At 46.6% G+C, this 24,841-nt stretch overlaps 1 protein-coding gene across 3 annotated transcripts; it reads right to left on the reverse strand.

Annotated features, from left to right (window-relative positions):
• Positions 1–1,202: 1,202 nt before the first annotated feature.
• FAM210B (family with sequence similarity 210 member B) lies at positions 1,203–24,841 on the reverse strand. Of its 3 annotated transcripts, none has more exons than XM_056548252.1 (4): positions 24,832–24,841; positions 11,367–11,653; positions 8,710–8,870; positions 1,203–2,424 (listed from the first exon to the last, which is right to left on the reverse strand). In XM_056548252.1, coding segments are annotated over exons 1-4 (657 nt in total). In that variant the 5' UTR covers positions 24,833–24,841; the 3' UTR covers positions 1,203–2,216. The 3 variants fall into 3 exon arrangements, with proteins under 3 accessions (XP_056404227.1, XP_056404225.1, XP_056404226.1); XM_056548250.1 differs by lacking the exon at positions 24,832–24,841 and adding an exon at positions 20,580–20,643; XM_056548251.1 differs by lacking the exon at positions 24,832–24,841 and adding an exon at positions 11,841–11,877.

Genomic DNA, 24,841 nt, shown 5'->3' on the forward strand with positions numbered 1-24,841 from the left:
CGGCACAGAGCGAAGTTCGCTCTGAGCACCAGATGTCTGGGGTGCCGCAGCTGAGATTGCGGTGATCGCCATTGGCGGGACCCCTACGATCAGATATCTTTTCCGCTATCCTTTGGAGTACCTTTTTAAGTCTAAAACTTATGAAAGGATCTCGGGGTGAAGGCCGTGCTTCCTCCTGACACCTCCATGATAGATTAGATTCATCTCATTGAGAAGATGGACAGCTGTAACTGGGCTATATGTGAGCAAACTACAGAGACAGTATTTATGCTGAATTTTCCTTGTTGCCGTATATATATATATATATATATATATATATATATATATATATATATATATATATATATATATTAGTAATATGCAGCACACCGGAGTAAACTTAAACTGCTTTATTCCATGCTGTACATAAGCGACGTTTCGCCAGCCTAACGCCAGCTGAGAAAGCTGGCGAAACGTCGCTTATGTACAGCATGGAATAAAGCACTTTAAGTTTACTCCGGTGTGCTGCATATTACTACTATATGAATTGAGGAACCAGAGGACCGTGGCTCCAGCATGCATGCACCCTATCTTCGGTTTTTCATTCTTCTTTGCTTTGTGTCATATGTGATCTTTTACATTGTTAAAAAGGTGTTATACAGCCTATAAAAATGTACAGCATGCCATCAATATTTTATTGGCAAGGGTACAGATCCCAGCACCCATGCCGATCAGCCGTTTGCCACAGCCTCCGCTCTGTTCTTTGTGCAGTGGCCATTCACTTCAGTGGAAGCTGACCTGCAGTAACCTCAGCATGGCCACTACACAGGGAAGCTGTCTGCCGTGGCTACGCTGTACAGGGGTGCTAGGTGTTGGAACCCCACCAATAAGTTTTCACTGGAACCCAGCATAATGTGGACATAATAACCCTTCTTTACCGTGAGGACTGTGAATTTATGGAAAGGTCTACCTCCGAAACTGGTCACAGCAGGAACCATTAACAGCTTTAAAGCAGGGTTAGATACATTCCTGGAACAAAATAACATTAATGCTTATGCAGAATTATAAAACTACATCCCTTCCCCTTATCCCCTTACATCCTTCCCTTCAATCCCCTGGTTGGACTTGATGGACGTATGTCTTTTTTCAACCATACTAACTATGTAACTATGTAACTGTGGATGGTTAGACACTGCTCAAAATAAAAAAATATTTGAAGCGAATTATTCAAAATTAGAATTTTATTAACATTTTACTTTAAAGGGAAGGCACAGGCAAGCTTCTGGTGCAGCCAAACGTCCCACAATAGAATTCTGGAGACATCTGAATTTCTATGTAGTCCTAGTATACTACCATATTAGTCATGATGCACCCTCTGACCCCTCCAGCTTTTCTGACCATATAGCACAGAGGCTTTTAGAAGGAGCACAGTAAGTCTGACATGACTAGCCTCACCTTGTATTGTTATAAACCGGAACTGAATATTGACTTAACTCAACAGTAACATGTCTGTGGGGATTCTGACCACTAACATTCCCATCAATGTTTACTCTGGGGGGTCTGATCGATGAGACTGCCATTGATTTTCCACTGCTAAGAGTGCATCAGTGTCCAAAATGAAGGGAGCGTACAGCAGCACTAACCCCTTGTAGCCCAGTTAGGATCCTAGACACTTATCACATCTTTTTTTACTTCAGTCACATACAGAACTGCAGTCATAAAGCTGTAATTTCTACAATTAGACAAATGTATATTAATTAGTGCACACCCTACATCAGTGTTTCCCAACTAGGGTGCCTCCAGCTGTTGCAAAACTACAACTCCCAGCATGCCCGGACAGCCGAAGGCTGTCCGGGCATGCTGAGAGTTGTAGTTTTGCAACAGCTGGAGGCACCCTAGTTGGGAAACACTGCCCTACATCGTCCACAATGCAGCATAGCGTCCTATGGGCAGACACTGAACCAGCAGGCTGATAAATGCTGCAATCTTCCTGCTCTGCATTGTGGGAGATGCAGTGTTTGGTACAGAATTTTTCATGTAGCTTTGGCCGTAAGTGGAGAAAGAAATGATAGATCCTAAGATCAGCACTTTATATTCAGTGTTAACCTGTTAATAACTGAAGTGTTATTGTTCCAGTGTTTCTTGATGATTATATTAAACATTACTCGTCCGTAATAAAAGGTCATTACTGTGCAGACTCCTGAGAGATGCCGGATAGGATGTGGATCCCCTGTAACTTATGACGGAGGCTTGAAGAAGCCGATCCTCCTGAAGTACCTGACGAGGAAGGGGACCGACACCACTGTGATGCTGATCCGCACTGGTGCGAACAGTTTATGAACGGCGTACGCCAACACGAAGGTGCTGGTGCCGGCTGCCAACTTAGACTGGACCACAGCTTCGCTAAAACCGACTTTGAGAAGCAGCGACGGGACGTCCAGGCCACTGAGGAGGAAGAAAGACGAGATAAGAAGTAAATACAATGTAAGCTGAGTGACAAATTCACCACACACCCTGCTTTTGAGAGTAACAATTTCTCAAGGCATAAGGAAGCCATGCTATACTCTGGGAAAGTTGTGTGGGAACAAATATGGAATAGCGTAGCAGAACATCTGCCTGGTTATATGGTATGCCCAATTGTTCATAGCAACCATCATGGCCGTTAATTCATTTCTTAGTATCTGAAATGTGGCTGATTTTCCAACGTATAACCAGACCAAAATTCCAGGAATGCAGGGTGAAGATAACATGACTGCCAATGCAGCTCCCATATGGAAAGTCACCCAGCTTTCCCCAGACTCTTAGGCAGATTTGCTAATTTGAGCTTTTTTTTTTCTCCCACCTGTAAAATGGTTCAAAATTCTATATTTAACTATGAACAGTCCATAGAGATTGAATGAATGAACTGGTACTATCCTCCGTCTCTACACCACTCATATTCCACCTATGGAATGACTGTTTCCCATCGTGGTGCTGAGTCCACATGGAAGTTTGTAAAGTCCACAGCAGATGAACAGCTTTAAAGGGGTACTCCGCCCCTAGACATCTTATCCCCTATCCGATAGGGGATAATATGTCAGATCGCCGCGGTCCTGCTGCTCGGGAGCCCCGGGATCCCCGCTGCGGCACCCCGCTATCATTACAGCACAGAGAGAGTTCGCTCTCTGCGTAATGACGGGCGATACAGGGGACGGAGCAGCGTGACGTCATGGCTCCGCCCCTCGTTACGTCACGGCCCGTCCCCTTAATGCAAGTCTATGGCAGGGGGAGTGACGACTGCCACGCCCCTCCCATAGACTTGTATTGAAAGGGGCGGGCCGTGACGTCACGAGGGGGCGGAGCCGTGACGTAACGATGCTCCGGCCCCTGTATCGCCCGTCATTACGTGCAGAGCGAACTCGCTCTGTGCTGTAATGATAGCGCAGTGCCGCAGCGGGGATCCCGGGGATCCCCCAGCAGCGGGACCGCGGCGATCTGACATCTTATCCCTATCCTTTGGATAGGGGATAAGATGTCTAGGGGCGGAGTACCCCTTTAAAGTCAGATAAGTCCAATGGGGCACAGTGTATACGCAAAGGAAAAATCTGCGACAGTCATTTAGTACAACATTTTGTCCTCCATCAGGCCCGCAAGTACCCATCTAAATCCCTCCTTTTAAAAAGGTGCATTAAAAAGTATCTATGCAAATTTTAAGTCAGTAACACTACCCCGAAGAACTGTACATACAAGCTCTATCAATCTGAGGCGACCTTTACCAGTTTTAATGGATCCTGGTTGCTCTGATTTAGCGGTTGTATTGTCCTGCCTATGTAGTAATATCCACAGTTGCATAAACCACATGATGCCTTAATTTGTGATGAAATCAATTTATCCATATCTCTTGTGGATCTAATCTCCCTCTCCTACTATTATCAGGTGGTCCCATTATGAGCGCATCTCTAAAATTGTTACAGCGCCTAAAAGACACCAGGGATTTATGCTTCGCTACATCCCTAAAGGTATTTGTCCTTCTTGATGATGCTTCAGCACCTATTAAATCTCTTATGTTTTTGACTCTTTTTCTTAAAGGGGTACTCCACTGCTCAGCGTTTGGAACAAACTGTTCCGAACGCTGAAGCTTGGAGCGTGTGACATCCTGGCCACACCCCTCATGACATCACGCCCCTCCCATAGACTTGCATTTAGGGGGCTGGGCGTGATGTATTGAGGGGGTGGGTCTATGACGTCACAAGCTCCCGCCTCCAGCGTTCGGAACAGTTTGTTCCAAACGCTGAGCAGTGGCGTACCCCTTTAAGTAGCAAGTTCCGATCAGAATATTTTTTTACTCATTTTGGCCCATTGCATTTTTGTTAAAGCATTACCCCGATCAGTTGATTGATTAAAACCCTGTTTTGTAATACTTATCCTCTGGAGCTGGACAAATTGTCCACATGGCTTGGCTTCTTTTCACATAATGTGAGCGATAAGTATTATATTCAGGCAAAACTGCTCAGCTCGAAAATAATACTTATCACTCACATTATGTGAAAAGAAGCCAAGCCATGTGGACAATTTGTCTGGCTGCGGAGGAGAAGTACAGTGATCCCTCAGCTTACAATGGCCTCAAAATACAATAGTTTCAACATACAATGGTCTTTTCTGGACCATCGTAAGTTGAAACCAGACTCAACATACAATGCTACAGACAGTCCAGATCTGTGAAACATGTCAATGGCTGGAAGAACCGACCAACCAGAATGGGCATTCACTGGTAAAATACCTGTATTACTGAAGCGTATGCACTGACTGTTGTCTGGTAGCGCCCCCTACAGTACAGGGAGGTATTACATGTTCTGTACACTTTACCTGTACCAGGATTACCTGCTCCTTTGGACACCAGGTGAGGGCGGCTCCATGTTACTTTTTTAGGACATTGCATGTACTGTACAGCACCCCGAAGAAGCTCCTGTCCTCTACATAGACCAGTGTTTCCCAAGCAGGGTGCCCCCAGCTGTTGCAAAACTACAACTCCCAGCATGCCCGAACAGCCTTTGGCTGTCCGGGCATGCTGGGATTTGTAGTTTTGCAACAGCTGGAGGCTCCTTGCTTGAGAAACACTGACTTAGACAGTGATTTACAGCTCCCAGCAGATCTTTCTTACATTTATATGTAAGGACTTACTTTATCTATATTAGTTATCTACTTATTTTTCTTTAATAATCACTTTTTCCTATTTTTGGATGACATTTTGGTGCCTTTAGAACCAATTACCAGGTTTCCATAGAGTTCTGGTCTCAACATACAATGGTTTCAACATACAATGGTCGTCCTGGAACCAATTAATATTGTAACTTGAGGGACCACTGTAATACAAAACAGGGTTTTAATCAACAAGCAGAAAAATTGGTACAGCGACTGATCGGGGTTATGCTTTAACAAAAATGCAATGGGCCAAAATGAGTAAAAAAATATTCTGATCGTAACTGGCTACTTAAGAAAAAGAGTTAAAAACATAAGAAAGATTAGTTTTTTTATGTTTGAACACAGCCCTATGTTTTTGTTATCAAATTGTTTTTAACATCAATGGATACCTCCAAATTGAGAGATAAAATTCTTACTACTTGCTCTCTGCTGACACCTCTGTCCATGTCAGGAACTGACCAGAGCAGGATAGGTTTGCTATGGGGATTTGCTCCTGCCCTGGACAGTTCCTGACATGGACAGAGGTGTCAGCAGAGAGCTCTGTGGTCAGACAAAAGAACTACACAACTTCCTCTGGAGCATACAGCAGCTGATAAGTACTGGAAGGATTAGGATATTTAAAAATAAGTACATTTACGAATCTGTATAACTTTCTGGCACCAGATGATTTGAAAACATTTGTTTTACACCGGAGTACCTCTTTAAGGATGTAGCCAAGCATTAACCCCTCCTGTCTTTTAAGTGCTGTAAAAATTTGAGAGATGCGCTAGTGAAGGGACAATTTAGGAATAAACCGCTTAAGAATTGGTTAGAAAAACTGTGACAAAGTAAATTACAAGTGCGGCAATTGTAACTATCTATCTGATAATAGTAGGAGAGAGATTGGGTCCACACAAGATACTGAAAGGATTTCATTCCATGTAAGATATTATATGTGGCTCATGTGGTTTTATGCCACTGTGAATATTACTACATACACAGGACAATACGACCGCTATATCAAAACTTTGCAGAACACCCAGGATCCATTAAAACTGGTAAAGGTCGCACCTGATTGATAGTGGGTGTATGTACAGTTCATTACGTAATGTTACTAACTCAAAATACTACATGTAGGTAAAGTGGACTCAGGAGGTGATCGCCATAGATAATCGCTGGATAAAGAGACACAGAAGCACTGGGCACGCTGATCATTCTGAGCTCAACTCTGTTGCAATTCTGGATGTAAATTTTCTATTTAATATTCTTGCGTTTGTTAGTAATATTTGTATAGATACTTAGTATTGCACCTGTGGTTAATTAACCCCTTAAGGACGATCATGCATTTTTCCGACCGCACTCCCGCAGATGCCGTGATCTGTATTGATCACAGCATCTGAGGGGTTAATGGCAGACATCCGCGCAAACACAGATGTCGGTCATTACAGGTGGGAACTGCCGCGCATGACCCGAGCATCGCTCCGATGCTCACAGTCATGTACAGGACGTAAATTTATGTCCTGGTGTGTTAAGTACCACCTCACCAGGACGTACATTTACGTCCTGCATCGTTAAGGACACAGCGATTTTTTTTTTGCCATTTCATTTTTTCCACCTCACCTTCCAATAGCCATGAGGCTAGAATGCACTAAGATTTTTTTCCCCACCAACAAAGACGCCAGAAAAAAACTGCCCCAGCTTTTTCCTGCATTTTGGCAGTTTTTGCTGGTGTGTGGAAACAGCCAATTTTGTACCCTGTGGCAGTTTTTCATTGTGCTGAGGGTACATCTTTGTGGGCCAGATGCTGAGCACCCAGCCCAGAGTGTAAGGAGTGATGTATAGCATCACTACTAACCTCCCCCGGCCGTATAGTATACAGGGGGTGCATAGTGAACCCGTGTTTAGTATTCAGGAGCCGGGAATCCTGTCACCACACTGACAGGAGTCCCTGCTTCTATAGCCCCTTTGGGCGGTATACAGTACATACAGCCAATTATAGATGTCTGTATATACTGTATACAGAAGCAGACGTCCACTTACCTCCCTGGTTTTCTGTCCCATCCGTGTTGCTCCACCCCCTAGTGATTATGCAACCCTGGCTCAGCTGGGACCCAGGGTGGGAAGTCTGAGGCTCTGTTCACATTGTACGTTTTATATAATGTGAACAGACCCTTCTGGCATTGTCTTCCCAAACAATAAGAATCCAGCTGTTGCTAAACTACAATTTCCAGCATGCCCGGACAGCCAAAAGCTGTCAGGGCATGCTGGGAGTTGTAGTTTGCAACAATTGGAGGCTCCCTATTTGAGAAGGCAATGCATTATGCATGTACTAACCCATTTTTCGGGTTTCTTTTTTTCTTCTTGTTTCTGATCCATGTATCCTATGGATTATGGCAGATTCCATGGACTAAGTCGATGACCTGAATTTTTTTTCTTTTAATAAAATGGCTAACGCAGGCTTGTGGGGGAGTGTTTTTAAATAAAATAATTTTTCCAGTTGTGTTGTGTTTTTATTTAAATTTTTTAAGGCTTAGTAGTGGAATTCATTAGTAAGCCGGGTCTTAGCGCTAGCCCCCAAAAACAGCTAGCGCTAACCCTTGATTGCCCCGGTACCCATCGCCAGTACCAACAGGCCCGGAGCATCAAAACAGCGCTCCTGGGCCAAGGCGGTAACAGGTTGACATTATTTATTTAGGCTGGAGAGGGCCAATAACAATGGTCCTCGCCCAGCCTGGTAATGTCAGGCTGTTGCTGTTTGGTTGATATCTGGATGAAAATGAAAATATAGGGAAATATATATATATATATATATATATATATATATATATATATATTTTTTTTTTTTTTTTTTTTATTAATTTATATTTGAAAAAAAAAAACCCTGAGTGGTTCCCCCTATTTTCTTTCTCAGCCAGATACCAACCAAGCAGCAACAGCCTGACATTACCAGGGTGGGTTTAGTAATGGATTCCGTCTTAAAGACTGCTTCCACTACTAAGCCTGAAAATTAAAATACATGACACATTGGAAATTTTTTTGTTTAAAAAAAACACTCCCCCATAAGCCCTTATTAGCCATTTTATTAAAAGAAAAAAAAATGCAGGTCCTTGCCGTAGTTATGGAATCCCCCATAATTCTCTGCATACACAGATCTGAAACAAAAAGAGAAAAAAAAAAAACCCCATGAAAAATGGGTTAGTGCATGCATAATGTATGGTCTTCTCTAACAGGGAGCCTTCAGTTGTTGCAAAACTACAACTTGACAGCCTTTTATGCACACTCCCCATCACCAGTCCTACAGCTCCATCTGTTTTTGGCGTGGGTTCCAGCAGATGCTTTCCGCCCCATGGACTACTTACCAGGGTCCCAGCGGCATTTATAAACTATGATTACTCTGATATGCCAGAGCATATGAGTAACTTATAGTATCCCAGACTGGCGATTCCTGCAACACATGACAGGTTTCCTTTAGTCTGGAAAAGCTGGGTGACAGCTTCCCAGAATGAGATGTAACCTAAAATGTTCTTATATCCCACTTACTGTATTGTAGTACTCAGAACGTGGGCTCACCTGGAGACAAGCGCATAGAATATTCCTAGTGATACCAGTGAAATCCCAACATGAAAAGCCACAGCCACCCCTCCATACTCTTTGAAGACTCGCTTCAGCTGCTGCGTCTTGCTCGGCTTTTGCCCCTCATCCATGGACCTGCCAGCCGGGTCATCAGTGCCCTGGGCGGAAAGAAACAGATCAATCAGAATCATGTTCTGCCTCCAATATAACACAAAGGAGGGAAAAGTTAACTCTTAATATGTTCCTGTCAGACCCCTTACATATCCCCTTGCTGCATCCGATAGTGGCCCCTGACATATTACCCTGCTGCACCTCTCAGGGGCCCCTCACATATTACCCTGCTGCACCTGATAGGGGCCCCTGACATATACTCCTGCTGCACCTGATAGGGGCCCTCACATATTACCCTGCTTCACCTCTCCAGGGCCCCTGACATATCCCCCTGCTGCACCTGATAGAGGAACCTGACATATCCCCCTGCTGCACCTCTCAGGGGCCACTCACATATCCCCCTGCTGCACCTACAAGTACCCTCACATAAAGCCCTGCTGCACCTCTCAGGGGCCTCTCGCATATCCCCCTGCTGCACCTGATAGGGGCCCCTCACATATAGCCCTGCTGCACCTCTCAGGGGCCCCTCACATATCCCCCTGCTGCACCTCTCAGGGGCCCCTCACATATCCCCCTGCTGCACCTGATAGGGGCCCCTCACATAAAGCCCTGCTGCACCTCTCAGGGGCCTCTCACATATCCCCCTGCTGCACCTGATAGGGGCCCCTCACATATAGCCCTGCTGCACCTCTCAGGGGCCCCTCACATATCCCCCTGCTGCACCTGATAGGGGACCCTCACATATCCCCCTGCTGCACCTGATAGGGGACCCTCACATATTACCCTGCTGCACCTGATAGGGGCCCCTCACATATTACCCTGCTGCACCTGATAGGGGGCCCCTCACATATTACCCTGCAGCACCTGATAGGGGGGCCCCTCACATATTACCCTGCTGCACCTGATAGGGGGCCCTCACATATCCCCCTGCTGCACCTGATAGGGGACCCTCACATATTACCCTGCTGCACCTGATAGGGGACCCTCACATATTACCCTGCTGCACTTGATAGGGGGCCCCCTCACATATTACCCTGCTGCACCTGATAGGGGGCCCCCTCCCATATTACCCTGCTGCACCTGATAGGGGGCCCTCACATATCCCCCTGCTGCACCTGATAGGGGCCCCTCACATAAAGCCCTGCTGCACCTCTCAGGGGCCTCTCACATATCCCCCTGCTGCACCTGATAGGGACCCCTCACATATCCCCCTGCTGCACCTGATAGGGGCCCCTCACATAAAGCCCTGCTGCACCTGATAGGGGCCCCTCACATATCCCCCTGCTGCACCTGATAGGGGCCCCTCACATATCCCCCTGCTGCACCTACAAGTACCCTCACATAAAGCCCTGCTGCACCTCTCAGGGGCCTCTCGCATATCCCCCTGCTGCACCTGATAGGGGCCCCTCACATATAGCCCTGCTGCACCTCTCAGGGGCCCCTCACATATCCCCCTGCTGCACCTCTCAGGGGCCCCTCACATATCCCCCTGCTGCACCTCTCAGGGGCCCCTCACATAAAGCCCTGCTGCACCTCTCAGGGGCCTCTCACATATCCCCCTGCTGCACCTGATAGGGGCCCCTCACATATAGCCCTGCTGCACCTCTCAGGGGCCCCTCACATATCCCCCTGCTGCACCTGATAGGGGACCCTCACATATCCCCCTGCTGCACCTGATAGGGGACCCTCACATATCCCCCTGCTGCACCTGATAGGGGACCCTCACATATCCCCCTGCTGCACCTGATAGGGGACCCTCACATATTACCCTGCTGCACCTGATAGGGGCCCCTCACATATTACCCTGCTGCACCTGATAGGGGGCCCCTCACATATTACCCTGCTGCACCTGATAGGGGGGCCCCTCACATATTACCCTGCTGCACCTGATAGGGGGCCCTCACATATCCCCCTGCTGCACCTGATAGGGGACCCTCACATATTACCCTGCTGCACCTGATAGGGGACCCTCACATATTACCCTGCTGCACCTGATAGGGGGCCCCCTCACATATTACCCTGCTGCACCTGATAGGGGGCCCCCTCACATATTACCCTGCTGCACCTGATAGGGGGCCCTCACATATCCCCCTGCTGCACCTGATAGGGGCCCCTCACATAAAGCCCTGCTGCACCTCTCAGGGGCCTCTCACATATCCCCCTGCTGCACCTGATAGGGGACCCTCACATATCCCCCTGCTGCACCTGATAGAGGCCCCTCACATATTACCCTGCTGCAGCGGATAGGGGGGCCCCCTCACATATTACCCTGCTGCACCTCTCAGGGGCCACTCACATATCCCCCTGCTGCACCTCTCAGGGGCCCCTCACATATCCCCCTGCTGCACCTCTCAGGGGCCCCTCACATATTACCCTGCAGCACATCATAGGGGCCCCTCACATACCCCTGCAGCACATCATAGGGGCCCCTCACATATCCCCCTGCTGCACCTCTCAGGGGCCCCTCACATATCCCTGCAGCACATCATAGGGGCCCCTCACATATCCCCTTACTGCACCTACCCTTTACCTCTCATACCCACCTGAGACGAGTATGTCCGGGTACTCATGACTGTAGTCGCGGGCAGGAGACAGGGGACAGGCCGCACAGCCCCGACCTCTCGTACACAATGCAGGCGAGCAGTCCCCACACACAGGCTGCGGAAAGCAGGCCCCAGCGCCGGCCCCCGGCGGAGGAGCAGTCCCGGTAGACGCAGCATCACAACCGGCGACCTCAGCTCTCCAGAGCCCGGAAGACACAGCACCGAGCCCGGCCTTATCTCCGCCGCCCAGAAGTACAGCGCCGTCCCCTCCTCCCGTCCTGTGCACACTGGAGATAAGAAACGTGCGGTTATGTAACCGCCAGCATAAAAAAACTGCCTAGAATAATGGTAATAATATCATACAATCATTATTATAGAATTATGTGCTATTTGTTATATATATTGTATTTCATCTTATTTACATTGTTTATATGTATTCTTACTATTATGTACATTGTATATATGTGTTATTACTTATTATTATAGTGCTCAGCATTGCCTGATGTTTCTAACTAAACCTTGTGGTAGAGGAAAAGCTACAATGCTGCTCATATCCCAACCTAATATCCCGTCCCCACATCCCGTCCCCACATCCCGACCCCACATCCCGTCCTCACATCCCGACCTCACATCCCGACCCCACATCCCGTCCTCACATCCCGTCCTCACATCCCGACCTCACATCCCGACCCCACATCCCGTCCTCACATCCCGACCCCACATCCCGTCCTCACATCCCGTCCCCACATCCCGTCCCCACATCCCGACCCCACATCCCGACCCCACATCCCGTCCCCACATCCCGTCCCCACATCCCGTCCCCACATCCCGTCCCCACATCCCGACCTCACATCCCGACCTCACATCCCGACCTCACATCCCGACCTCACATCCCGACCTCACATCCCGACCTCACATCCCGACCTCACATCCCGACCTCACATCTCGACCTCACATCCCGTCCCCACATCCCGTCCCCACATCCCGACCCCACATCCCGTCCACACATCCCGACCTCACATCCCGTCCCCACATCCCGACCCCACATCCCGACCTCACATCCCGACCTCACATCCCGACCCCACATCCCGACCTCACATCCCGACCTCACATCTCGTCCCCATATCCTGCCCCCTGCATTAACTGTTATTTGCACCTGCCTGACGGACAGTGGGCAGGATGTATACAAGTCCTGGTAATCTCTACAGCTTGAGAAAAACACAAGGTGATGTACCGAATGTCCTATAGAAAAAAAACCACCCTTGCATAAGGAGGGGAGTTAGGGTTGATTTTACATTACTATATTTTTAGTTGACATATACGATACTTCAACAATACTCACAGGGCACCATATGGTTTTGCTTTGGTAACTGGACCACCCAGCCTGGTATCACATCTGGTGGAAATTCATGCCCCCACCATACCTATAAAGGTCTCTCCATGACTATAACATCACGGTCATCTAATCAGCACAGTGGGGGCTACATATGGGATGGTCTGCAGCCTGGGCACAGCCAATTAGTAAGTAGGCCTGAGGCTAGTGATATCTATGGGTGGTCCCTGGTCGTCTGTGGTAATAAAAGGGTTAATGCCAGCATTCTACTTCATTAGCAATCAATCACTAAGAAAGCATTCTGGGGGTCAGAACCCAACATTAGTCTGGCATGTGGTAGAACCAGCATAAAAAAATCTGACCTAGAAAACATCATAGCCACAGTTTCCCCATCACATCCACAGCACCCTATCTTTTAATTTTTTTTTACATTTTCTGACCCCCTATAACATTTTTATTTTTTGGGCTGTAATCTGCTATTTGTATTGGAACCATTTTGATATAGATCAGACTTTTTGATCCCTTTTTACTTTTTTTTTTAGGTTTGTTCTGGGATACGATGTTATTAAAAACGCAGTTCTGTGGTTTGGTATTTTTACGTTAACGCCATTGACCGTATGGGATATATAATGTGATATTTTAATAGTTTGGACAATTACACATGTGCCAATGCCAAATATGTTTATTTTTATTATGTTCACATGTTCTTTATATGGAACAGGGGAGTGATGTGAACTTCACATATGTAAGGCGTTAATGTGTGCATCTTTTTTTTTTTTACACTTTATTAGTCCCCTTAGGTGACTTTAAGAAGGAATCATTAGATTCCTCATACAGATCAATGAAGTTCTATAGAACTCCACTGATCTATGTTCATTTGATTGAGCCTTCTCCAGAAAGACTCAATCAAATGAATATCCACGGCAGCCATGGGATTAGAGGTAAGCCCTCCGGCTACCTCTACAGTGGATAACCCCCCACCGCAATTGCACTCAGGGATGGTTAAAAGGTAGCCTTAGACGCAGCTGTGAGCTTTGACAGCGGCATCTAAAGGGTTCATAGCTGCTGCGGCTTTTAGCGGTGGCCCCCAGCTACAGCAATCAGCCGCCGGGTATGGAGCGAGTTCGAGTCAGGAGCCCGTTCCGTACAACGTGAGCGGTGCCATAATAAAATCAGAGAGGGAAGTCGGTCCTGCCCTGCTAAATGCATGAACAATTCACTTGAATGGCACCCGGAACTGCATGTCCCGGGCGTCAAGGGGGTAGGATTTCCACATCCGTGCATCACATCCACAGTTCCTCATCAAATTCACAGTGTCCCCCCTCACATCCACAATGCCTTCATAAAAGCCACAGTCCCTTCATCACACCCACAGTGCCCCCATCACATCCACAGTTCCCCCATCACATCCACAGTACCCCTATTACATCTACAACACCCCTATCACATCCACATCTTTATCATAGCCACAGAGCCTCCATCACATCCACAGTACCCCTATTACATCCACAGTGCCCCTATCACATCCACAGTGCCCCATTACATCTACAACACCCCTATCACATCCACAGTGCCCCTATCACATCCACAGTACCCCTATCACACCCACAGTGCCCCCATCACATCCACAGTTCCCCCATCACATCCACAGTACCCCTATTACATCCACAACACCCCTATCACATCTACATCCTTATCATAGCCACAGAGCCTCCATCACATCCACAGTACCCCTATTACATCCACAACACCCCTATCACATCCACATCTTTATCATAGCCACAGAGCCTCCATCGCATCCACAGTACCCCTATTACATCCACAGTGCCCCTATCACATCCACAGTACCCCTATTACATCTACAACACCCCTATCACATCCACAGTGCCCCTATCACATTCACAGTACCCCTATCACACCCACAGTGCCCCCATCACATCCACAGTTCCCCCATCACATCCACAGTACCCCTATTACATCCACAACACCCCTATCACATCTACATCCTTATCATAGCCACAGAGCCTCCATCACATCCACAGTACCCCTATTACATCCACAACACCCCTATCACATCCACATCTTTATCACAGCCACAGAGCCTCCATCACATCCACAGTACCCCTATTACATCCACAGTGCCCCTATCACATCCACAGAACCCCTATTACATCTACAACACCCCTATCTCATCCACAGTGCCCCTATCACATCCACAGTACCCCTATCACACCCACAGTGCCCCCATCACATCCACAGTTCCCCCATCACATCCACAGTACCCCGATTACATCCACAACACCCCTATCACATCTACATCCTTATCATAGCCACAGAGCCTCCATCACATCCACAGTACCCCTATTACATCCACAACACCCCTATCACATCCACATCTTTATCATAGCCACAGAGCCTCCATCACATCCACAGTACCCCTATTACATCCACAGTGCCCCTATCACATCCACAGTACCCCTATTACATCTACAACACCCCTATCACATCCACAGTGCCCCTATCACATCCACAGTACCCCTATCACACCCACAGTGCCCCCATCACTTCCACAGTTCCCCCATCACATCCACAGTACCCCTATTACATCCACAACATCCCTATCACATCTACATCCTTATCATAGCCACAGAGCCTCCATCACATCCACAGTACCCCTATAACATCCACAGTGCCCCTATCACATCCACATCCTTATCATAGCCACAGAGCCTCCATCACATCCACAGTACCCCTATCACATCCACATCCTTATCATAGCCACAGAGCCTCCATCACATCCACAGTACCCCTATTACATCCACAACACCCCTATCACATCAACATCCTTATCATAGCCACAGAGCCTCCATCACATCCACAGTACCCCTATTACATCCACAGCGCCCCTATCACATCCACATCCTTATCATAGCCACAGAGCCTCCATCACATCCACAGTACCCCTATTACATCCACAGTGCCCCTATCACATCCACAGTACCCCATCACATCCACAGTTCCCCCATCACATCCACAGTACCCCTATTACATCCACAACACCCCTATTACATCTACATCCTTATCATAGCCACAGAGCCTCCATCACATCCACAGTACCCCTATTACATCCACAACACCCCTATCACATCCACATCTTTATCATAGCCACAGAGCCTCCATCACATCCACAGTACCCCTATTACATCCACAGTACCCCTATCACATCCACAGTACCCCTATTACATCTACAACACCCCTATCACATCCACAGTGCCCCTATCACATCCACAGTGCCCCTATCACACCCACAGTGCCCCCATCACATCCACAGTTCCCCATCACATCCACAGTACCCCTATTACATCCACAACACCCCTATCACATCTACATCCTTATCATAGCCACAGAGCCTCCATCACATCCACAGTACCCCTATTACATCCACAGTACCCCTATCACATCCACATCTTTATCATAGCCACAGAGCCTCCATCACATCCACAGTACCCCGATTACATCCACAACACCCCTATCACATCCACATCCTTATCATAGCCACAGAGCCTCCATCACATCCACAGTACCCCTATTACATCCACATCCTTATCATAGCCACAGAGCCTCCATCACATCCACAGTACCCCGATTACATCCACAGCGCCCCTATCACATCCACATCCTTATCATAGCCACAGAGCCTCCATCACATCCACAGTACCCCTATTACATCCACAGCGCCCCTATCACATCCACAGTACTCCTATTACATCTACAACACCCCTATCTCATCCACAGTACCCCTATTACATCCACAGTGCCCCTATCACATCCACAGTACCCCTATTACATCCACAACACCCCTATCACATCCACACCCTCATCATAGCCACATCGCCCCTATCACATCCACAGTACCCCTATCACATTCACACCCTCATCATAGCCACAGAGCCCCCATCACAGCCACAGCCCCTCTGTAATATTTACGGCATCCCCTCACATCCAGAGTGCCTCCATCACAGCCACAGCACCTCCATAACATCCACATCCCACATCACAGCCACAGTGCCCCCATTAAAGCTCCCGAGGCTGTAATATTTGCCAAATGGTTAACACTCAGATTTCCTGGGGCCCTTAATAGTTGCAGAAAAATTGGATCTGTTCCTCTAGACAGTTAGAAGTCATGATGCTGGTCCCTGTGGGAGTTGTAATAGTGCCCATTGTGGCAGCCACCCAGCTTTAATAGGAGCAGATATACACCATATGGTTCTTTGGTGCTGAGAACCTAATGTGAACATTGTTTAGTGGATATAGTGCAGTCCCCATGTCACTACCTGAGATAAAGACATCAGATGCAGCCTCTCGTCCTGTAACGGGGATGAATGACACATAATACATGAAACGCCTGTCCATAATTATAAGACCGATTACTGTCCTGCCATATAATAACCCGCAAATAATGGCTCAGCAGATGGTGCCGCTTACATGATGTACTGTGCCGCACACAATAATTCATTCATTGCAGCTTCTCGGTGCAGAAGCTAACACGGTTCAGTACAGGTAATGAAGGGTAATGTCTATCATAGGTCAATAAATGCACAAATATAAAAACATTTAGCACTTTGAGGCATCTTCTTTCCTGAAATCCTCTGCTTCATGGAGACCCTGCTCCTTCCACTATGTAACGCGCTGTCTGTGACTTTTTTTTACAAGATTAGGAATCTTGCCGAAGTACTCTGTGCTGATACCATATGTTTTATAAAGTACTCGCCGTTACCAATTAGTAATACTTTTTTCAATGTCACGTGACAGATTTTTTTCCCGTTTTTTTTCTTTAATGGGAAAAAAGGGGTGTTTTTTTTTTTCGTTTTTATAAGAGAAGGGACTTTTTTTTTATATTAAAACTATATAAATATATATATATATTATATATATGTATATATATATATATATATATATATATATTATTTTTTTTGGGGGGGGGGGAAGGGGTTAATTCACATATTATATTTATAATTATCATATTATAATTATTATTTATTACACATTTTTTTCAAATTTTTTTTTTAGACCCCATAGGGGCCTATTACTTGCAATCTGTACTTTGCATACACTGATCAATGCTATGCCATAGGATTGATCAGTGTTATTGGCATTCCTTTACTACTGCCTGCCATGGATGGCTGCAGTTAAGGAGCGGCGATCGGATGGCACGGAGCACAGTAAGGGACCTCTAGCCGTCCTCTCAGCTGATTGGGACACCGCGATTTCACCATAAGCATCCCTGAGCTAACTGGCAATTAATCTCAGGACTTTTCAACTTTGATCGCAGTGTCTAAAAGGTTAATCCGGGTCCCCACTATGACGCATAGCTCAGGAGTGGGCACAGGGCGCCTTGCGTCCTCTAGAAGTTAATGGGGTACTCCGGCCCTAAGACATCTTATCCCCTAGATATGATGCCTGATCGTGGTGGTCCCAGCACCCCGCTATCATCAGCCTCAATGCAAGCCTATGGGAGGGGGCGTGGCGGCTGTCACGCCCCCTCCCATAGACTTACATTGAGGGGTGGAGCCGTGACGTCACGATACTCCGGCCCCGTGATCGTGATTCATCAGACGCAGAGCGATGTTCACTCCGGAGGCTGATGTTAGCGAGGTGCTGCATAAAATATTGCGGGGGTCCCCAGCAGCGGGACCCCTTCGATCAGGCATCTTATCCCCTATCCTTTGGATAGGGGATAAGATGTCATAAGGCCGGAGTACTCCTTTAATCCGTGCAGAGAGTGTAGGTGCCTTATCGCACCACCGTGATACCTGCCGGAGGGAGTCCCGCTGGCAGGCATCGGATTAGGTATCGGGGACATTTGCACGAATACAATTACAATTACTAGTGCAAATGTCCAGTATCGGTCCCGATACAGATACCAGTACCAGTAATGTCCAGTATTTCCATCTGTCTGTAAGTAAACCAGCTATTAAAGTTCTCGAGGTTTAGCTCTCACCTTCTCCCTGTCACTGATCCCGGAGTTCGGTGCCCCTCATCATAGGATATTGATTACATCCTGATTTACATTGCAAATAATCCCCTTGTTTACATTGAAATGACTTCTTTTTTAATCTATATTCAGCATCTTTGAAGGGCAAATTATTTATGTTCGACTGCAATCAGAGATCTCAGGCTTCTGCATCATATCCCTATAATCAGGAACCGGAACGTGCGATAATACCATGTAACAGATTTCTATGGCAAGTACAAGGGCATGGCCTTAGGCCTCCTTCACATCTGCATCAGAGGCCAGAAAACAGAGCTGGATGGTCCATTGCACAACAGACCCCAACCCACTGATTTTAATGGGGTCAATCTGAAGTCTATATATTACACAAACCCGGGGCCGAAGCCCAGAGCACAAATCCCTATAGGGTAAACCCCCCAAAATAAAATATAACTTTTATTGTATTATTATATAAAATGATGACAAATGATTAAAACTCAAATTTCACAGTTCCAGATAAGTAATGAATTCTGGGATTAACCCAGTAGTTTCCTGTCTTATGGGTCTGCAGTACCCAAACAAATGGAATCTGCGAAATAGATTAAAATCTGAAATTTGCCTCCTCTACTAGTTTCGGCGCATCTGCGCCGTCCTCAGGAGGAATATGCGGCAAACACCCGTCCACGTGTCTCACTCTGTCTTTTATATCCTAGGTCAATTACCTCATCACTCCCCGACACTCTACCAGGCCAATCCCTGTTTCTTTTCCTTGTGTCCAATGAGTGCTTTCCACCTCACTTTCCTGTGTGGAGAGTGGCCAACTCTCCACACAGGAAAGTGAGGTGGAAAGCACTCATTGGACACAAGGAAAAGAAACAGGGATTGGCCTGGTAGAGTGTCGGGGAGTGATGAGGTAATTGACCTAGGATATAAAAGACAGAGTGAGACACGTGGACGGGTGTTTGCCGCATATTCCTCCTGAGGACGGCGCAGATGCGCCGAAACTAGTAGAGGAGGCAAATTTCAGATTTTAATCTATTTCGCAGATTCCATTTGTTTGGGTACTGCAGACCCATAAGACAGGAAACTACTGGGTTAATCCCAGAATTCATTACTTATCTGGAACTGTGAAATTTGAGTTTTAATCATTTGTCATCATTTTATATAATAATACAATAAAAGTTATATTTTATTTTGGGGGGTTTACCCTATAGGGATTTGTGCTCTGGGCTTCGGCCCCGGGTTTGTGTAATATATATTAGTGGGATCCCTAACCCACCCAGGGGTTCTTTTTGTGGTCAATCTGAAGTCTAGCAGAATCTGACAGGACAAAAAAATTGTTGACCACTCAAGTCCTGTTAGTGAAACAGATTCTGCAATGGAGCTCTCCGAACCAAGCTCCAATGCAAATGTTAGCATAGCTTAACAGGGACTTTACAACTTTTGGTAAAATAGATATGAATATAATACAACTGCAGAAAATACTAAAACTGACAGAATAGTGAGTGAAACTCTGGAGTCTGGCCACTAGAGGGAGCAAGCATCTTTCTGTTTGTGTGCTGTGAGGATCATTTGGTGTGCTCTGCATTTGGAGGGAAAACATCTGCCGCTAGGCGCTGCACTTCTCTCCCCAGGGGGAGAGTGCATGTCATGGTATGAGCAAGGAGAGGAGAACCCCAATATCTGCCCCCCAACCCAGAACCACAGGGGACAGGGGTAGCCAGCAAACAACTGCAGAAAGAATTCAGCAAGCAGTTGAGAGGTCTCTGGGCTCTGCTAGGAGATGCAGCTCCATCCCCCCTGGATCCGTGGTGATAAAGAGTAGCCACAAGTGTTACGCTATGCGCTCCGGCCTCACACGCTGGTCGTGAGCGCATGGTCCCCTTACCTTCTGCTGCCGACGGGGCTGGGACTCGCACTGCGGGACGCACCCACATGCGAGCCCCAGTCCTTCACTCTCTGGATGTTTCCCCTGCCTCTGCTTCCACCTGTCTGCTCCGGCGCACGTGTCCCAGTCCCTTAGGGAGTGCGCGCGCCGGAGCTTTAAGATTTAAAGGGCCAGTACGCTCATTAGTGTAACCACCTGTGTCTTGTTGATAAATTCCTCCACCGTCCTCAGTTCTCTGACGGATCTTTGTTGCCTTGTGCCCTAGAGAAAGCGTTCCTTTGTATTGCCCTGCCGTGTACCAGATCTCCTGCTCTTGTGACCTTGACCTTGCTTCTCTGCCGCCTGCCTACTGAACTTCTGCTACGTCCTGACTACGCTACTGTGCTGCCTGCCCAGACCTACAGCTATCCTGACTACGAGTTGTCTCATCCCTTCTGTGCTTCGCATCTCCTCAGCTGCCTGTGTGGTCGAGCCGTTGCCGGGGGTTACGACCTGGGTGTTGCCTGCAGCAGCAAGCCCATCCTGCTTACCGGCGGGCTCTGGTGAAGACCAGCGGCACCTTAGACTCCGTTCCCTGGCACGGTCCGAGTCATCTGCCACACAGGTCCAGCGGATCCACATACACCGGAGTTCCTGTTTTCAGAAACGTGAGTGTTACAACAAGGCTGTTCCTGCAAGCTCTAAAACAAGTTCTGGAGGTACAGGCATTGTAAAAATAAGCCATGACAATGTGGACAGTGACACCCTCCTGGAGCAATGCTAAGGGCCTGTGGAGGTGTGTAGGAAGATTGGCGAATGCTTAGGGCCCAGGAGCCTAGGACCGCCTATGGTTCCCAGGTAGCAGAGTGCCTCTATTGTTATAATGAAGCCAGGAACAACTTGTATAGGCCTCAGGAGGAGTTACTGAAGTGAAAGCATTGATGGATACTGTGTCCAGCCAGAAAAGACTGAGCTGTCATCAAATTATAAACAGCTAAAAAAATGACACCAAGAAGCTAAAGAGAAACTTTTATTTGAGAGAATAGTGGTCAGTTCAAATAAAAATAAAATAAAAAAACTTTCCCACCCTTTTTCACAAAAGTTAAAGGAGAAAAGGCTGAGAGGGCTCCAGCCACAGAGCCGCATCGAGGAGGAAGGAAATGCTGCAGAGGACGATTGTTCTGTCCTCCTTATGTGTGAGGGTACATTACGTTGACAAAGGAGCAACGTGAACATACCAGCGATGCTACCATAAGCTTGGATGAAGAGAATGACCTACTAAGCCGTGTGGTTACCTCTGGAATGCTGGCTGTATAATGAGTAAATAGCTGCTATGGGCGCAGTTCATAGGCTACAGGCTATGGAAGCAGAAGTGGGTAAAACTTCTCATGTGAAGAGCTGACTGTTTTTAAATGGCCAATAGATGGTGCTGTTACAACATGAATAAAAAATGACATACTATTAATACAAAGTATAGTAGCCCATACACTAATAACAAGTAACAAAAACTGCTGAAGACATGACAACTATAATGTTGAGCGGAATCCACCTGGGGATTTGCAACAATAGACCCCATACAGTGGGCTCCCTGCTAGGCAAGCAGCAATGTCATCTAGCCACAGCTTTGGCAGTTTAGTGTATGAGAGCAAAACCAGTTACTAGGAAGGGGCTTTCATGGACTAGATCCAGCTCCTGAAGTCATCAGGTCGCCTCCAGGACTTCATATTTGGAGATGGCACCTGGGGGACCTTTTTGCTGACACCTCTGTCCATGTCAGAGTAAAGGCAAATCCCCATAGCATGCTCTGGACAGTTTCTGACACGCACAGAGGTGGCAGCAGAGAGCACTGAGGTCAGACTGGAAAGAACTACACAACTTCCTCTGGAGCATACAGCAGCTGATAAGTACTGGAAGGATTAAGACTTTTATATAGAAGTAATTTACAAATCTGTTTAACTTTTAGGCGCCAGTTAATTTAAAACCCCTTTAACCCCTTAAGGACTGAGTGTTTTTCCGTTTTTGCACTTTCGTTTTTTCCTCCTTACCTTTAAAAAAATCATAACCCTTTCAATTTTGCACCTAAAAATCCATATGATGGCTTATCTTTTGTGCCACCAATTTTACTTTGTAATGACATCAGTCATTTTACCCAAATATCTACAGCGAAACGGAAAATAAAAACATTGTGCAACAAAATTTTTGAAAAAATGCCATTTTGTAACTTTTGTGGGCTTCCGTTTCTACGCAGTACATTTTTCAGTACAACTGACACCTTATATTTATTCTGTAGGACCATACAATTAAAATGATACCCTACTTATGTAGGTTTGATTTTGTCATTATTCCTGGAAAAAATCATAACTACATGCAGGAAAATGTATATGAATTTATTAAAATTGTCATCTTCTGACCCCTTTAACTTTTTTATTTTTCCGTGTATGGGGCGGTATGAGGGCTCATTTTCTGTGCTGTGATTTGAAGTTTTTAGTGGTACCATTTTTGTATTGATCGGACTTTTTGATCGCTTTTTATTCATTTTTTCATGATATAAAAAGTGACCATAAATACGCTATTTTGGACTTTGTAATTTTTTTGCACGCACGCCATTGACCGTGCGGTTTAATTAATTATATATTTTTAGAATTCGGTCATTTCCACACGCGGGGATACCACATATGTTTATTTTTATTTACACTTTTTTTTAAAGTGGGAAAAGGGGGGTAATTCAAACTTTTCTACGGGAAGGGGGTTAAATGATCTTAATTCACTTATTTTTTTTCTCTTTTTTTTGCCATGTTATAGCTCCCATAGGGGGCTATAACACTGCACACACTGATCTTTTATATTGATCAATGGTTTCTCATAGGAAACTATTGATCAATGATTCTGCCACTTGACTGTTTATGCCTGGAATTCAGGCACTGAACAGTCATTCGGCAATCGGACACCAGGAGGCAGGTAAGGGGGCCCTCTTGCTGTCCTACATCTGTTCAGGATGCCGCAATTTCGCCGCGGCGATCCCGATTAGCTCTCTGAGCTAACCGGCAACGTTTTACTTTCACCTTAGACGTGATGTTCAACTCTGAATGCCGCTTCTAAAGGGTTAATAGCGCGCAGCATCACGATCAGTGCCGCACGCTATTAGCCACGGGTCCCGGCCGTTGTTAGACTACGCTGTGGCCCCGCGTTATAGAAAGGGAGCGGACTCAGGACATACAGGTACGCTCTGAGTCCTTAAGGGGTTAAGGTATGTGCTGTGATGTAAGAAAGTGATATTGGCACAGTGGCAAGAGAGGTGACCCAGCAATGGCAGGAAACAGGAAAGACTCTGGTTCATTTTCTTGTTCCCTAACGGGAGGGGGGTGCAGCTTTATGCCAGAGTCAGCTGCGGGAGCTCCGGTGGCTCTGAACATTGACACATCTGTTTGTTCGGAGCAGTGGCATCTAATGAAGGAGCTACCCGGATCTATAAGAGCCTGGGCTTAAACCTTTATTTTGCACCATGGACTTTATGTTTTCTTTAAGCCTGAATTTGTAGTTTAGTGGCATCACAATTTTTGTACTTCTTGTATACTAGATGGTGTGTATAATGCAGCCTTGCCACGCCATCTGTGTTATACATTGTTTAATGTCTGTATGAGGTGATATTGCCTGGGAAAATCACAAGTCCCTCTTTCAGTGGTTGTGTTAGTCTTTTTAATGTATGTACAGTATATGATTTTACCATGCATTAATAAAAATTGAATTTTGTAATTGTATAAAGCCATCATCTGATGAGGAAGATAAAAAGCTGTCTCACCCATATTGGGGGCTCCCTCTCAGTTTACACTGGCATCCATCAACGTTGTCAGTATTAAGTAATGTAATGTATGCACACAGTGACTGCACCAGCAGATTAGTGAGTGCAGCTCTGGAATATAAGGCCCTGTTTACACGGAGTAATTTGTGGCATTCTGCAAAGAAAAGAACACTATACCTACTGTGAAGCATGGAGGAGTCTCGGTTGTGTTTGGGGGCTGTTTTGTTGCATCTGGCACAGGATGTCTTAAATCTGTATAGGGTACAATGAAATCTCAAGACTATCAAGGCATTCTGGAGTGAAATGTGCTCCGTGTCAGGAAGCTTGGTCTCAGTCACAGGTCATGGCTCCTCCATGGGTCCTTTTCATCAGTAAATTTTCAGTAAATGTTTATTCATTATAGTATCACTTTTATCAATTGTAAAATGTACCCGTCATTACTGAGCCAACCCCCCCCCCCAACTGCAGCCATACTTGGTAATGG

This window comes from Hyla sarda, chromosome 12 (assembly GCF_029499605.1).
Source record: "Hyla sarda isolate aHylSar1 chromosome 12, aHylSar1.hap1, whole genome shotgun sequence".
NCBI classification, from domain to species: domain Eukaryota; kingdom Metazoa; phylum Chordata; class Amphibia; order Anura; family Hylidae; genus Hyla; species Hyla sarda.